Source organism: Mustela lutreola, chromosome 8 (assembly GCF_030435805.1).
Source record: "Mustela lutreola isolate mMusLut2 chromosome 8, mMusLut2.pri, whole genome shotgun sequence".
NCBI lineage: Eukaryota > Metazoa > Chordata > Mammalia > Carnivora > Mustelidae > Mustela > Mustela lutreola.
The window spans coordinates 113850855-113868864 of NC_081297.1; the positions used below are offsets into that span (position 1 = coordinate 113850855).

General features: G+C 38.4%; 1 protein-coding gene across 2 annotated transcripts in view; it reads left to right on the plus strand.

The window, feature by feature from the left end:
- ACSS3 (acyl-CoA synthetase short chain family member 3) overlaps positions 1–18010 on the plus strand; it is a 160888-nt gene that overhangs the window by 49716 nt on the left and 93162 nt on the right. For both annotated transcript variants that reach the window (XM_059186442.1, XM_059186443.1), the window contains exons 3-5: positions 293–481; positions 4916–5050; positions 9009–9149. In XM_059186442.1, the coding sequence (XP_059042425.1) occupies positions 293–481; positions 4916–5050; positions 9009–9149 (465 nt within the window). The remainder of the gene's footprint in view (positions 1–292; positions 482–4915; positions 5051–9008; positions 9150–18010) is intronic.

The following is an 18010-nucleotide window of genomic DNA, read 5'->3' on the forward strand; positions in this document are numbered from 1 at the left end:
GGTACATCATAGTTGCTCAATAACTATGTTGCTGAATGGATAATTAAGGAAATTTAAGCCACAGAGTTGATATGGCATAATAATAGTAAGTTTGGTTTATAGTCAATCATTGTAATACGGGTGGCTTTTATTACTACTACTCTCTAAGCTTACATCATCCTCAAACATGTGTTACTCAGGCTTCTTTTGAACCACTACCAAGATGGAGATCATCTTCTAGTGTTAGTATCTTAACTTAGAAAATTAGTGAAATAACACAGAAAACACTGCTGATGTGATGATTTTGTTCTAGGTCTCTAAGCTGGCTGGTGTTTTGGTCAAGCATGGTGTCAAGAAAGGTGACACCGTGGTTATCTACATGCCCATGATCCCACAGGCGATGTATACCATGCTGGCGTGTGCAAGGATAGGAGCCATCCACAGTCTCATATTTGGGGGATTTGCCTCCAAAGAACTAAGTAGTCGTATTGATCATGCAAAGGTAAGTGCTTTATTTGGAGAAATCAGTAGTAGCTACATACAGTGCAGCCGTATTTATCTGTGAATGAATCACCCAAGAATGATCTGTAGTTATGAGATCCTCCTTTCAAATGGGATACTTAAAACGTGTGTTTTCTTTGGCATATATACATTAACCAGAAATTTACTTTGGGGTCAATCTTATGTAAAAAACATCTTGCTAGGTGCTATGAGGATTATAAAATACAAGATTAGGTGCATACCTTTCAAGTTAGCTTGCCATCTATTTGGGATGTATAATACATACAAGGAAAATAACTGATAACCAATTTATTCATTAACATATTAACTTCCTACCTCATGCCAGGTACTATCCTGGATAGTACTGGATAATTACTTACCAAGTGGATGGAACACATATTTGCTTTAAAACATACATAGTTCTGGGAATGGTAGTATAAGCACAGTGGTGAAGAGGGGTATCGGGGAGGGGCAGATTGCATGTTTAAATGGGGGTACTCGAATAACAAACTTGATAAGGCTGTTGTGAAATAATCATTGAGATAGTCAACTGAAAGCATTTAACACATTGCCCAGTATAGTACTTAGTAAAAACAGGTTAGCTATCATTCGCTTATGAATGTAGAGCAGGAATCCGCCAGCTTTTTTCAGGTAAGTTACAGACAGTGACTATTTCAGGCATTACGGGTTACAGGTGGCTACTGGTGTTATTACACTTAAGCAGCCTGACGCAGTGTAAGCGGAGGACATGACAGTGTCCCTAGAAAACTCAACAGACACGTGCTGTGGCTGGGGTCTGGCTCTCACCCATTGTTACAGACCCCTGAGTTAGAAGGAGTGCCTTCTTTTAGTTGGAGTGGCTGAGGCAGACTTCCTGGAGTCGAGATTTGAGTTAGATCTTGGCTAAGATTCAGCCAGTTGAAGAGAATGATGCTGTGGGATCCAAAAGGAGAGAAAAAGAATATGAGTCTGGCCTGGGCTGGAAATGGGTAAAATTCATTTGGAGGACAGGGAAGAGACAGAGAGGGCTGAAGAGGGAGAGGTGGCGAGCTTGCAGAGGCGGTTTTGTCTGAACTGAGTCCTGTAGACCTTGACTCATCAAGGTTTCTGAGCAGGTGGGTGTCTTGTTTTAAGCAAGGCTAAGAGGAGGCAGATGTTGCAATATGATGTGAGCCGGAGGGAGGAGAGAGGCTGGGATAAGACCCATTGGCGGGTCCTCTGTCTGAGAAGTAATGCACGATTGCAACACAGTAATCGCAGTGGGCTGATTAAGGAAGGAAGGTCATTATGGGAATGACAGATGGTTGACCTTTAGAGTTTCACAAGCCGGAGATGAGACCTTCCTAACAAGGGAGCGAATATGGACTGAGGGTCCCTTGGGTGCAAGGCAGAGAGTGAGGGTTTGCACATCTGACTTCATCTGGTAATAGAACTGGGTTAGATCAAGTGTTAGAACTGGGGAGCTGGTTTGTGGACTAACTGGATAGATTTTTCTTCTCTCTTTTTCAGACAGGTTGAGTCAGTGCTTATGAAGGTAAATTGGGGGGCAATAGTCACTAACCTGCAGACCAGTGGGCAACTGGGGGCCCCTCTGAGGAAGCTGTAGACGCCAGCATTTTAGCTCTAGAAATCCTAAACATCATTTGGATAAAAGTATGAAATGTAGTATATGCATTCTTTTCTTTTTAAGGAAATTGTATGATGTGGGGTAATTGAGATACATAAAAATGAGGATTTATCAAATGTGTACTATGTATCACCGGCTGTGTTTTTATTCATCACCCATGTTGTGGGAAAGACATTTGGGTTTGAAGCCAAGGACCAAGAAAGAATTCTTGAGACATCTTTGGGGCAAAATGGTGGTTTTATTAAAGCACGTGGACAGGACGTGTGGGCAGAAAGAGCTGCCCTGGGTTCATGAGGAGCGGCCAATGGTATACTTTCAAGTTGGGAGGTGGTTAGGGAGAGCATAGCCTCCCAGGTGTTTTGGAAACAAAATAGGATCCTGAAGGGGCTGCTATTGTTAGGAAAAGAGCATTTGTTACTGTTTAGGAAAAAAAATGTCATGAGACTCTTCAGATGTGTATTGATGGGATGATTGCCAACATGTATCTTGGGGGGGTAGAGATGGAGGAAGTTTCCAAAGAAATTTTTTTTTTAAGATTTTATTTATTTATTTGACAGATCACAGGTAGGCAGAGCAGCAGGCAGAGAGAGTGGCCGGGAAGCAGGCTCCCCGCTGAGAAGAGAGCCTGATGGCAGGGCTGAGTCCCCAGACCGAGACCATGACCCAAGCTGAAGGCAGAGTCTTAACCCACTGAGCCAACCAGGTGCCCCTCCAAAGGAATTTTTATATGTTAAAGTAAACATACAGGATTCTGAGGATCAGGCTAAGATTGCCTCTTGTCCTTAATGGACTATTAATATGGAGACAGCTGAGTTCCTAGAGGAATATCACTCTGTTTCAAGGACTTGTCAACGGACTATAGGAAATTTAATAGTTTTTCTTCTGCCTTTGTTCCCTGCATCAACACACACACACACACACACACACACACACACACCCTTCTAAGGAGTGTGTAAGTGTATATATTTACTTGGAATATACTTATTTCTTACTTGTAAGGAATAAGTGTATATACTTATGAGCATGACCATTGAGCAGGTCAAATTAAAGGTGAGAAGATGGAGATATATATCTGAGATACTTGGATAGAATGAATAGTTGAAATCAGGAATGATTTTGATGTCCTGATTTTCAAATAAATTACCTCAAGAAAAAGCTTTATTTTAACAGATGAAAATGGAAAGACTGTACAGTATCCTAACAAGTTGGCTTAGATCAAATAAAATCTCCAGTAAAAGGCTGTTGAATAGAAATGTAGAAAGGATTCTTTTTTGAGGGAAAGAGTCTAATTTTGACTTTATTAAATTATTCAAGCTTTGATATATTCTATATATATTTTTAATTTGATATGGAACTTACTTTCATTTATTCTGAATTCTAATCTTAGGGAATGTTGTCTAGAATTATTTTTGTGAGTATTATAGATATTAAAATGTGAACTCTACTTAAATGTCGGGTCTTTAAAAATATAATAAAAGGAAGCAAGACTTGTTTTTCTTTTCTTTCCTTTGTCTTTTCTTTTAAAAGGCAGCCTGATACAGCGGGAAGGGAAAGGTTCTGTAAGCAGACAGAAGTAGCCCTCTTTCTGATTCCACCACTTATGACCTGGGGCAAGCTATGTACCTGCACTGAGTTTCAGCTCCATGAATATTAAATAATATTCAAAAATCAGACAGTGTGATATATGCATATACTTGGTATAATATAAACCTTTCCTAGATGAAATGCATCATAACTAGAAATCAGAATTCAGGAATAGATGCACTATCATGGATTGATTATCTGTCTCCTGAATAATTTATTATCTGCCTCCTTTGCTTCACCATTTCTTGGTGAAGAAGTAGTGTACTTAAAAGGATAAAGACATGTTTGTTTCTGCAAATTAATGAGGATTTTGGTTCCATTCCAGAAACATTTACTGAGAGCTTATGGTATGACGAGCATTGGACCAGGAATAGAAGACTCAGAGATAAATGAGATCCAAATTTGGGCTTGGGGAGCTTCCTTTGCAGGGGGGGTGTGAGGAAGCTACACTACAGTTGGGCACCTGAGGCCTGCTCAGAATGGACATTAACCCTGACTTCTTCAGCTCCCCCCCGGGACACCTTTTGGCTATACCTTAGTATATCTTGAAGAAGGACTAGCAAGTTGTCAGGTCAAGAAAAGTTCCAGGTGTAACTTAGTGACAGGTTTAGGCTCTGTGGGGTTTGAAGCTTAAATCATTTGGGGGCCTTTTTAAGAAAAATACAACAAAGTTACAAGTGCAGTATTTGGCAAAAATGAATGTATTTAGAATGAGAAAAGAATCATAAAAGAAAAAAATAGATCCCCCTCTTTTTTTTGTGGTCACATTTAAGCAGAGATGCTGACATAAAAAAATGTAGTAACCCTTCCTAAGTAGCAATAGGCTGACCCTTCCCACCTAAGAAATACTACAACCTCAGCACAGACGAGCCAGTATGGGGGCCTCCGTTAGTGTGGAGCCCCTAGCGTTGCATGTCACCAGCTCAGGGCAATTCTGCGTGGCCTCATGAATTCTTTGGGAAGTATTTTTAAATAGCTCATACTTATTGGCCCAAAGCATCACTGAGTGGAAAGTTTGGAGCAGGTAAGCAAGATCTCTGTGGAAGTTGTTAGGTCTACAACATTTACAAAGGGTTTATTGTTTTCAGGCCATTTACTCAATAGAGAACAGAATCATTACAGCACTTCTTGTTGAATGTTAAATTGCCAGCCTGCACCTGAAATATTATACTTACCTTAATCAACTGCTCAACTTTCTCAATTACTGTGCTTTTTCCATTGTAGCCCAAGGTGGTTGTTACAGCATCATTTGGGATTGAACCTGGAAGAAGAGTAGAATACATCCCCCTCCTAGAAGAAGCACTGAGATTGGGACAACACAAACCAGATAATGTGCTCATTTATAATCGTCCAAATATGGTAATAGGAATAGTGAATCTGGTGCTTGCTTATGGTGATGTGCTAAGGATCATTATAGTCTTGCCCATGTGAAAGAAACACTAGATTTATAAACAATTACATATACTTCCTGCATATCACCATTTTTGCAAAAAGAAAAAAGTATGAATGATGTTTTCTGTCTTTATGAAAAACAAACTAGCTTAAAACAAAAAGATTGAAACACATATAATAATATGTAATGTTAATGAATTGGGTTCTGTGCATAGTCTATTGTAGTGTCATGTGTCAATTTAAATTGTAATAATCATGATAATACTAACATTCACTCACTGACTGCTTACCATTTGATCCTTGATTCTCTACTAGTGAGAAGTTTAGAAAATCTCCCTGATAACTTATGAGCATTACTCCTATTTTATGTGAGAGAAATCCAGTGAGCAGAGATAAAACAATGTGCCCAGGTACTGAGTGTCAGGGTCATGGTCTGAACACAGCACCCTCTGATCACTTGATCCCTGAGCTCTCCTGCCTTGTGGAGTGGTAGGATTAATTTGTATTTAAAAATTGCCTTTTAAAAATTTTTAGAGAAGGCATTTAGTCTGGAAATAAAACCATGTTCAGGAAAACAGAATGTGAATATTCTAAACAGAAATTATTTTGTGATCCATGAAAGAAGAAAAACAGTCTAAAAAACACAATGAATACATTTTACAGTGCTTTTCCTAGTAACTTTGATCTAATGATCACCTTAATTTTACATCCATGCCAGTATCAGCTATTTATAGTGGAAGCAACTTGGGTTCCTAGCAGATTAAAATTTTTTACAGATGAAAAATGACAAGAGTGCAAAAAATTGTGTAATTTTATGGAACTCTTGAGGTTGTCTGCAGAAAATTCTTAAATGACAAGATACAAGAATAGAAAGCATTAAAACGATGTCATTTTGATTACCACCTAGCAATTCCCATGACCGCATTAAATTTCTGTATAAAGTTTTAGTAGTCTGTGGTTCATGGACTGCTTCACTCAATGATTTTAATATTCTTACTGTCTCAAGAATTTTGAGTTTCTTTCAGATGCCCTCAAGCATATTTTTAAAAAGGCTTGTTGTTAAGTCAAGGAATACAGAGTCAGCAGTGAAAGAGGCTTTGGGTGTGAGGAGGTGGGAGGAAGGGTAGGAACACACACACACACACACACACACACATGCATGTGTTTCTGTGCGTATGTGTGTGGTATTTGCATATGCATAAACTCATGAATTTGTGAAGAACTTCTGCTAGGCCCGGAGCTAAGTACTTTCATATACTTATTTAATTTTCACAAACCAATGAAGTAGATACTATTACTGGACCCATTTCAAAGATGAAGAAACTGAGTTATGGAGCTGTCAGAGCCCAAAGTCACAGCTAATAAGTGGTGTCAAGATTTGAACTTTGGTTCAATGACTTTTTTTTTTTTTTTTTAAGCTTTATTTGACAGACAGATCACAAGTAGGCAGAGAAGCAGGCAGAGAGAGAGGAGGAAGCAGGCTCCCTGCTGAGCAGAAAACCCAATGCGGGGCTCGATCCCAGGACCCTGAGATCATGACCTGAGCCGAAGGCAGAGGCTTTAACCCACTGAGCCACCCAGGCGTCCCTGGTTCAATGACTTTTAATCAAGAAGTTATATGCTATTTCTTTTACTTTACAAACACACTGGAAATAGACATGCAAGTTTCCTCTTCATATTTTTTGAATGCACATCTCTTCTCTTTACTTTTTGTGGGTAAAGATTCCCTCCTCCATCCTTCCTTTCCATAACTGGCTCACACTCTCTCTCTTTCCCTTTTTCTTGAGACACTTCCCTCTATTTTGAATCTTCTTTATCTTCGATGAAGGCTTTGGTTGTCTCTTGTCCTTTACAGTAGTCCTGCTGTTTATTAGTAATTAAGCCCAGTGGACTGACTTTGCCTCCAGTTTAGAGACAGAGACTTTGAGGCCCGGTGGTATGTCTCATTAACCAGGATTACATTTTTGCCAAAGGAGGTAAAAACCAGGCTGCCAGTCCTAAGCCTCAAGCAAGCGATGACAGAATCACAAGAACATCACATCAGTTAGCTCTGGTGCTCGGCCAATACTGCCTTTCTGGAACGCTACCAGGACGTGTCTATAGAAGTAAAAGTATCTATGTAAAAGCTAATGCTGACTTTTCCCTTCCTACCTTTTGCCCAGTCTTCTTTACATGTGCCTGTAAAGGGTTTTCTTAGCCTGAAGAATTCATTCATTCATTCATTCACTCCTCATTTCATTTGATCTGTAATAATTTTTTGCGATCATTCCATTGACATTTTTCATTATGCAGTGTGAGAATTTCTTTTTATGGGTCTGTTATTGTAATGTCAAAGGCTTTGAAATTAGTTGTGTTTCTTTGATTCATAAAAACAAATGGAAGTATACAATCTGGTGACAGTGAACTATTTTTCTCTCTCTTATGGCATATTCAGGGTCTATCAGAGTGAGGCCAGAGAAGCTAATTGGGCCTTAAACTTCACTTTTATGAAATTCAGCTCTGATTGTTACCTATAATGTGTTTATTCACAAAGACATTGTATTTGTGATATTAGATTGAAGTGTTACTTTGTAAATGTACTCCTTTAAATATATGACCATATATGCAACCTGATTATTAAGGATCCTGAAAAATTGGAAATGACTCAGTTTTTCTCAATCCCTCAGGGTCTCTGGGTTTCACTGGGGTATTGCCTTGATTCATTGCCTTGAATGCTTACATAGGCTCTTTAGGGGGTGGATCTTACCACCTTTCACGGAGGAATGGGTAGCCTCGCCTGGGCCTAAACTAATCATTCACCAAATGTAAACTTCCTGATGTGTCATCTGGAGCTTAGTTAACATTTCAGAAAATAATCAGGCATGTACTGAATCTTAATTCTACTTAAATAGCTGTGACTCCCCATTAGAATAATTTTTCCATAAGCCACTTCCTTACTCCTTATCTAGCTGGCTTGTTTTGTTGGCAGTATTTTAAGTAAAGAGGTCTAATCTCTCTATTTTTTTTTTAAAGATTTTGTATATTTATTTGACAGAGAGAGATCACAAGTAGGCAGAGAGAGAAGGGGAAGCAGGCTCCCTGCTGAGCAGAGATCCCGATGTGGGGCTCAATCCCAGGACCCCAAGACCATGACCCAAGCCGAAGGCAGAGGCCCCAACCCACTGAGCCACCCAGGCGCCCCTCTAATCTCTTTTAATTGTCTCCGACTAACTCGTGACTCTATTACCATAAAGTTTACAACTCAGAGCTTGGTTCGAGGAACAAAAAAGAAAACAAACATTTCTACCATATTAATGGATGACTAAGGTGGAGGGAAAATTGGGTAACATTTTAGATATGTCACATATGCTCATTAATTTTCAAAATGAGTTTTTGTTCTTGAAAAAGCAAAAGTGGATATCTCCCTACTCCTGAAAATGATTTAGTATTTTCTCATTTGGAAAGAATGGCCACAGTATTAGTTCTAAATTGCTGTTGTATAAAGAAACATTTTAATGGGTTAGTTGACATTTCATTATGAAGACTTTAGTTCCAAAATAAAAGAAAAAAAAGTTAGAAAAATAGATATGGGTTTATAAAGTTAATACTGTACATATATTTATGGAAAACATAAACTCTGTTGGTTAAGCTCTGTTGATGAAAACATGATTGCATCCCCTTGGATTTCTTAAGGCTCTCCTTAGATTTGAATAAATCAGGTTCTCTGGTCAGTTTAGTGGAAGCCAACATCAAAACTGTTGGACTTTTTAAGAATATTTTTAACTCGTGACTTCGAAATATGTAGTCATAAATGTGATATTTAATGCTATCTAGGCCTAGATTTTGAGTCAGATGCTCAGACTAATATATGCAGATTTAGTCAGTTGCCATTGTTCTGATGTACCATGCTTTGTTCACTGCATGTTCCTGTATACTTCCTGTGTAGGAGACAGTGCCTTTGGCTCCAGGTCGTGACCTTGACTGGGATGAGGAGATGGCCAAAGCACAGTCACATGACTGTGTTCCTGTTCTTTCGGAACATCCGCTGTATATTCTTTACACGTCCGGAACAACGGGGCTGCCCAAGGTATTCACGCTCTCAGGGATAAGTATCTGTGCGGTGGCCGATTTCCTGTCCACTGAGAATGTTTGATGACTGACTGAAAATGCAGACTGTGCCTGGAGGACTAGGCTTGGGTACTTTATATCTTAAATAAATGTTGTGTTTAAATCTTGAAAAATATTAATTATACTTAATGTCAAACGCTCTGGCCCAGTCTCTTCCAGAATCTTCACATATATCAGCAAGCTGGCATTGCTTTAGTGAGCTATTAAGATGAATGGATATTTGATCAAATGTCAGTGGGTTTAATACAGTTTTATAAAACTGTGTTTTAAATTAAATATTTTTATTTTCTAAACTGAGATATAACTTTTGTAGAGTAGGGAATTGATTTTTGATCTAAGGGAATTTAATTCTTTGTTATAAATGCAAGTTTGAGAATTGACCTAGACAGTTTCAACAGCATGCAATTTATCCAGAATATTGAACTGTGCGATTTGCAGCACCGAAGACATCCAAGGATTTTTGAATCTGCTTACATGAAAGATGTTTTCACAAAACAAAGTTAGAAGCATCAATATTTTTGAAGGTGTCAGATAATGAATAAATACCACTTTTACCTGTATCTCCAACTAATACTGTTTCTTCGTAGAACTTCATAAAATCTGACAGTGTCATCTCCCTATTCATTTTCATTAAGGAGTTCAGTAGACATTGAATCATAAAATTTTAGTGGGGGAAGGGACTTTAACCATCACTTGCATCCTGGAGAATAGTGGCCTCTTTATGTATTCGATTTCTGTAGCATCAGAGCTCTTGAGAATATAATTTGTTAATAGTCTTAAAATAGTTGTTCCATTTGATTAGTTTTTAAAAAGAAAAATTAAGATGTTCCATAAAAAACTCACTTGCTTGTAAAAAAGGAAACATTTGGTAGGGAATATATTCTCTCTGAGGACAGAGACCGTGTTTTATTACATTTTAGTCTCCTGTTATGCTTTGTATTACTTAACAAATTTTTGTGGAGTGCATAAATAAATAAGTAAATGCGTATATGTAAATATATTTGTGTCATTGTAGAATCAAACTCTTAGGATTTCTGTAACAACTCTGGTCATCTGAAAAATATTCCTTCATGTTGATGACTATGCCTTGTTCCAGCGGTCCGAATGATCTTCTGCACCTAAACTTTAATCCTCCACCTTTTGCAATTATGCATTATGCACCAGCCATCCAGAGGCTAACTGAATGTTTGGCCGTAAAATAGAAGGGTATTCAGAAAGTTAAAATCTAATAGAAAAGTATCAACATGAGAGGAAACCCCTGACCCTGAAAACTCAATATAACCTAACTAAATAAAAAAGAACCCTCCAAAAATCACTTTAGCTCCTGTAAACCTGAAGGATTCTTATGAAAACCTTTGTGACACTTCAAGATTTTAAATTACCCTGACCTTCACCATGGCCTGGATGGGGATCTTTATAGCAGGAAGAGAAGAGGAGCTTGCGACCCAGAACTGACTCAGCCAGTGTGGTAGAAATGACAGTAATGTATACAGCATCATATTTGGAAAGTGGTGGTTCCTGGTTCCAAATAAAGAAGGATCCTAGCTTTCCCAGGTTTTGTCTGGGTCAAGAACTTCTCCTTGGAGCCCTAGATGCCCAAACTGAAGATCGTTTAAAGATTCAGTTGTTCTTCTTTTCTTCCTAATGTACCATCCTAAAGATAATCTATTTAGGATTATAGATCTCTATGTTGAATTCAGCTCCATTCAACATACGTGTATTGAGTGTTCCTTCTGTGCCAGAAGATAGGCGTGAACCACAGTCCCTTCAGTTTGGTGGGTTGAAATGTATATGAATGCAGGTGGTACAAGATAGACTGATCCTTGTTCTAAAAGGACCGCTCTCTCTCTCTCTCTCTCTCAGTCAGGGAAAAGGTGGGATTGAATAGTGTCTGGAGGATTACAGTCAATAAATTCAGCAAATATGACTGAGCACCCAAATATGGGTCTGGCTCTCTTTTTAGAAGTATAGCCAGGACCTAGGCATGACACAAAGAGCTATGGAATATGTGAAAAATGTTATGAAGAAAAATAAAGCAGAGTAATGGGACCCAGTGGTGGGAAGAGCCGGAGAGCTGTTCCACCAAAGAGTGGTCAAAGAAAGCTCTTACAAAATGACATTTGAAGGATGAATAAAACTTCTTCATAGAGTGCCATCACTGAAAGAAGGGTATTATAGGCAGAAAGGGTTAGCATACGCAAAGGAAGGAGTGTGCCTGGAAGTTTCCAAGATGGCTAGTGCATGTGGCACAAGTGAAGAGGAGAAATAACTGAATATATAGGCAGGGGCCAGACTCTTAAATTTTAGCCAAGAAGTTTAGGTTATATTCTGTATATAAGGAATGGAGGGCACTAATGCTACTTAAGCGGGAGAGAAGAGTATGAAGGAAGGAAGGTAAGCCTTTGCAGCATTTTGCTGGGAAGACAGACAAGTACACAAAATGGAGGCAAAGAGATTCATTTTCAGGCTTTTAGGACTTAGGGTAGCACACTTAATTAAGAGAAATCAGATTTTGTTCAAAGATAGTGAGGCAGAGGAAGGGTCTAAGCTTTGACACCAAGAACACGGGAGAATGGTTTGGAATATTTACTCAACACAGGAGGTGGTTTAGGGCCGGAGAAACTGGGAATTTGGAAACATATTGAGTATGATGCCTCTGTGGGATGTTAATGTGGAGATACCTAGTGAGATGTCGGAGGTGAAGGTCTGGGTCCAAGAAGTGCCTCTGGGTTGAGAGATAGAGCTTTGCGGGTCTTCAATGTAGAGTTCTGGTGTTTAAGCATGGGAGTGTGGAGGTTTTGCAAATTAAGGCATGCAGAAGGGCAAGAAAAAGTTGTCTCTCAAGGTCCCACAGAACTATTTCCTTCATCCCTCTAGTGCACTTTAGAATTTCAATTGTTTTGAAATTATACACTGTCAACAAATCTTTATGCCACTCGTTTTATTCTACCTTATCCCTGCTAGTTTTTGTTTGCTTATCTTCGTAACACTGCATGTTCTCAGAGTTCTTAGAATATATTTCACACATCTTTGACTCCACTGTGTCTCCATCCTAAAAACTGGGCCATGGTAAATCCTCAGAATATTTGTTAAATGATCTTTTACTTCTCTAGTTAGTTCCCAGACTCCTCTTTATTCATAAGATTCTCATTTCACTCTCGGTAAGTATAATCAGGATTAATGGGATCTGAAATTTTAATATTTGGATTCCCAGAATAGAAGTACAGGAAAGATGAGCACACATACATTTATGAAGCGCTTCAGCATAAATTTCACGTCATCATATAATTTGTTCTCTCAATCTTTGATCTTCATGAGGAAAAATAATGTTGTGATCCCATAAAAAATATTCTGCTTAAAAATACTCATTTCTCAGAGGCACATCGAAGACACACATAAGGCAATCTGTTCTTTGGTTAGAAGTTGCAGATCTATTTAGGGCATATTTGCATCTCTGCATCTGCCAACCCTGGATTTGTCAGGTTGCTGTAGGAGAGGTTAATCTGTCAGCTGCTGTAAATATTCCAGCAGCCACAACTGAGCTGCTCTGCACACATTTCTGCGGTGTTGTGGGCCTCTAGCCTCTTCAGTTTGGGTGCCTGGGTTCAGGGTACTTCAAAGTACTGCACGATGGAAGAATCTCTCATCTGGATGGGGGGGGGGCTTTGGGGAAGGGGAGATTTAGTGATGGTTATATGTATCTTCTTCCAGCTCGGTATTGGGAAGGGACAGTGATAATCACATACGTGCACAGGCAGAAGGAACAAAAATGTTCAGTGTCAAAGCAGAAAAGGAGAGCAGGAGAAAAGGGGAAGGAAAGCAAAGGACAGAAAGGGTTGAGAGGATTGAAACCATGAGAGGACGTCGTGCTGAGTGAAAGAAGTCAGGCAGAGGAAGACCTACGGTATGAATTCACTTATATGTGAAATCTAAAAACCGAAACAATACACAACAGAAACAGACCTACGGATACAGAGGACAATCAGATTGTTGCCAGAGAAGAGGGGCAGAAGAGATGGGCAAAATAGGAGATGGGGATAAAGAGGTATCATCTTCTAGTTAAGAAATAAGTAAGGGGCACCTGGGTGGCTCAGTGGGTTAAAGCCTCTGCCTTCAGCTCAGGTCACGATCTCAGGGTCCTGGGATCGAGCCCCACATCAGGCTCTCTGCTCAGCAGGGTACCTGCTTTCTCCTTTCTCTCTGCCTTTCTGCCTACTTGTGATCTCTGTCTGTCAAATAAATAAATAAAATCTTAAAAAAAAAAGAAATAAGTAAGACACAGGGATACAATGTATAGACTATAAGGAATATGGTTAGCAATATGTAACAACTTTGTATGGTGACAGATAGTAGCTAGATTTATCATGGTGATCACTTCCTAATGTACATGAATATTGAATCACTATATTGTACACATGAAACTAATACAATATTGTATGTCAAGCGGACTTCAAGAGGAGAAAGAACAAGCAAGCAAGCAAGCAGCAAGGAAGCTGAATGGATAAAGAAGATGTGGTCCATATATACAATGGAATATTAGTCAGCCTTCAGAAAGAATGAACACCCACCGTTTGCATCAACATGGATGGAACTGGAGGGGATAATGCTAAGTGGAATAAGTCAAGCAGAGAAAGACAATTATCATATGGCTTCACACATATGTGGAATGTAAGGAATAACGCAGAGGACCGCAAGGGAAAGGAGGGAAAATTGAATGGGAAGAAATCAGAGAGGGAGACAAACCATGAGAGATGCTGGACTCTGATAAGCACTGGGTGTTATACGCAACTAAGGAATCATTAAACACTACTTCAGGAACTAATGAGGTACTATATGCTGGCTAACTGAATAGAATAAAAACAAATTTTTGAAGAAAGACAAGAAAGAAGCAAATGAACAAAAAAGAGAGGAAAGCATAATGGGAAAGTGGTAGGCTTTTGGTCCTGATGTGCATTTACAGAATTTATGTCACCTTATGTTATGAATGTTAGGTGACATTCATATTTCTACCCTAGAACAAAAAAAATAGGAGAAAGTCAAATAAAAAAGCAGTGAACTTTTTTTTTTAAAAAATCTGTGGTACAGTGAAAATGCTGAACTCACTATACCTTTGCCTCTTATCTCACAGTTGTTCAGATCAATAAAAATTATATTGCTGCTAAAGTGTCCTCTGTAGAGGCAGCTTCAGAGGCATCCGAAAGCCTGTAGCAAGAGATTTTATGTTTGATGCACTGTCCCAAATGGAACTACCCCATTTCTGCTAATAAGATTCACTGAGTTATACAAGTTTCAAAGCTTTCTCCTGAACAAAGAAGACTATTTAAAACAAGAATTGTATTTTTCTTACATGTGCTTATTCACTCAATGTTCACATATTCAGTCAACAAATCGACTACAGGCCTCGTCCATGGCAGTGACCCTGCTGAAGATGAAAAGCCATACTCAGAATAGGAGGAAAGACATAGCCCTCGATCAGGCTGGTCACTTCGAAGATGTTTGCTGGCCTGGGAGCCAGGGAAGAATCAGGAGAGACACTTAAACTGTGGTATTGGGGACAACTTCTTAGACGAGGTGGCACTTTCATGATGTCTTTAAGTACTTCTGTGATGAAGTAGGAGCTAACCAGGTTCAGGGAAGAGGTGGGGTGGTGGTTCATTCTAGAAAGAGGGGATATCAACTGTAAAGCCATTACAAGAACCAGATTATTGTTGATCTGTTGGATTTTTTAAGTAATCAGAACTGTATCTTTTATATCTCAATTCACTTAATCCCAATCATCTCATAATGGATTTCTTTTACTTAGGTAAAATATTTCTTTACCCTTTCTTCTTTTTTTCCCCTCAGCTTGTCAGGCCAAATTGAAACATGCATGAGCACACACATAAACGTATATATTTACACATACATGTGGGAATAAATACATATGGACGTAACTATGCATATTTGTTTTGTATAAGCCTGTTGCAGAGTAAGATGACAGAGGGTATCAACTTAGAAAGTATGAAATTTTGTTGAGTACTTCAAACTTCGCTTTCTTGAATATTTTAAGATTTGCTTTTTAGATTTCTATAGATCAACTAAGAAAAAAAAAACCACATTTTTAGGATGAAGAATTTAAGCTCTCAATCTTATCACACTCAGTCTTCTTCTTCTGTTAAACCCATACTGTTTTGTATTTTTTCCTAAGTGTGGCAACCCAAACTGCATACCACACTTGATGCTGACATGTTTTCTTTCCTATTTTATGTTTTACTTTAATGGCCCCATTCATGATATTTTGTGGTTTTCCTTGTTTTCAAAGGCAGCTCATTAAGCTGGAAACTATAAGGACCATCTGTGATGATTCTGTGGTCCTATTCATGGGTGATTAATAAGCATCCTTTAATTTTACCTGTGTGAATTGAAGTTTTAAAATGCTTATATACATTAAACATGTAATGTTATTGTCATCATTTTGCATGTTTTAAAAAGCCCCTCTACGTTGTCTCCTTTTGCATTTTTTTTTCAGATTTTATTTATTTATTTGACAGAGATCTTTCAGACAGACAGACAGAGAGGCCGGCAGAGAGAGAGAGAGAGTGGGGGAAGCAGGCTCCCTACTGAGCAGAGAGCTCTATGTGGGGCTCGATCCCACGGCCCTGGGATCATGACCTGAGCCGAAGGCAGAGGCTTTAACCCACTGAACTAGCCAGGTGCCTCCCTTTTGCATTTCTGAGATAGAATTCACGTTCATGTCTTTATTTAGGGTGTAGAGTGTTATTCCCATCTGGAAGTTTTTCAAGTTCCTCAGAAGACATTAAGTGTTATGGCTAATACTACAAATACCAGAACAGTATTTTGGTAGGTTACAGGGCTTTTCTGACAATATATTAGTTCATCCAATGTTTTTATTTTTAAGGTAGGTAGAGTATAAGAACATAAGTATAAGTACATAAGGAAAGTAATAACAGATATTCAAAAGTGTAAAATGCAGCATGCTTGGGTTTTAGGAGTAAGTGCTGACATTAAGTGTTTTTACCTCATACTATTTCAAAATTTTTTAAAATGATTTTATTTATTTGTCAGAGAGCGAGAGAGAGAGAGACTGAAGGGAGGAGAGAGAGAGAGAGCGTGCAATCAGAGGGAGAGTCAGGCAGAGGTAGAAGCAGGCTCTCCGTTGAGCAAGGAACCAGATGCAGGACTCCATCCGAGAACGCTGGGATCATGATCTGAGTTGAAGGCAGATGCTTAACCGACTGAGCCACCTAGGCACTCCTCAGATATGTTCATTTTTTAGGAAATATTTCATTTATTTATTTGACAAAAAGGGAGAGCACAATCAGAGGGAGCAGCAGAGGCAGAGGGAGAAGCAGGCTCTCCGCCGAGCAGGGAGCCCAATGCAGGACTCGATCCCAGGACCCTGGGATCATGACCTGAACTGAAGGCAGACACTTAACTGACTGAACCACCCAGGCACCCTCCTTAAATATGTTTTATTTATTTATTTTTTAAAGATTTTATTTATTTATTTGACAGAGAGAAATCACAAGTAGATGGAGAGGCAGGCAGAGAGAGAGAGAGAGGGAAGCAGGCTCCCTGCCTAGCAGAGAGCCCTATGCGGGACTCGATCCCAGGACGCTGAGATCATGACCTGAGCCGAAGGCAGCGGCTTAACCCACTGAGCCACCCAGGCGCCTCTTAAATATGTTTTAAAAGAGTTTTTATTTTCTGATTTATTTTGATTATTAGAATATGATGATTTCATTTTTGAGCATGATTTATGTGTTTTCATTGGCTGAACAATGTTTCTCTTACATTTTAATTATCATTACTTGGAAAATGTGATTATAAATAAGAAATGAAAAAGCTTTATCATCTTATTTTTAGTCACATATTAATATTACAATAAAGAAATTCTCTTTTTCAACCTAATCTTTTCATTTTTATTTTACTTTCAAACTTTCTATGAAAGATCTACATGACGATGTAGAATGGAATTATGCAGGTTTTTTTTCCTACACCATATCAAATACTCAGAAAATTGATAATTATTACCCAAATATTTTGGAGGCAAAGACCAAGTTTCAGATCTATTACATAGATTAATGAATGGTAAAATAATACTTAACAGAAATTTTTATACTCATCCTTAAAAAAATAAAAATAAGTGGATACCAAAGACCAATGAAAAACAGACACCATGGCTTTTCTCTATTAGCTCCATTTTAATTGTTTTTCATAAGAATCTTTGATGACAACGTTTAGTCGTTTTGACATTTGTAGCTTTTGGGTGGTATTAGCATGGGGAAAAATGAAAAGCAATAATTGCTAGAACTAAGGAAATATTTTTGTTAATAAGATTTAATAAATTAAATTATAGATACTTTATAATTTTAAATGCTTAATCATGCATGGTCTCATTCTTAAATCCCACTTTTTGGGGCATCAAATGGATGCACTCACCATTTTCTGGGGAAAGGAGCATCAGATAGTATCCTCTAAAGAAGGTTATAGGATAAAGTCGGCTTGGGAATTAAATAGAAATTTGATAGCTTATTCCTTTAAGTTATCTTTTTAGTTTTACAAATGAATTACTGCTCATTTTTGGTTTTTTTCTTGCCTTTTCTTCCTTTTTATCATTCTCAGTGGATTCATCTTACCTTCTATACCGTATAATCTAAAAATGTACCCAGTTATAGTAATACTTAGAATTATTGATAACAATAAGCTCTAAATGCAGGGACTGGTAGATGGAGAGAAAATTCTGAAACATATTAAATGAAATCATTACTGACATTACTTATCACTGTCTACCCTAGTATATAGATAGCATATTATCCA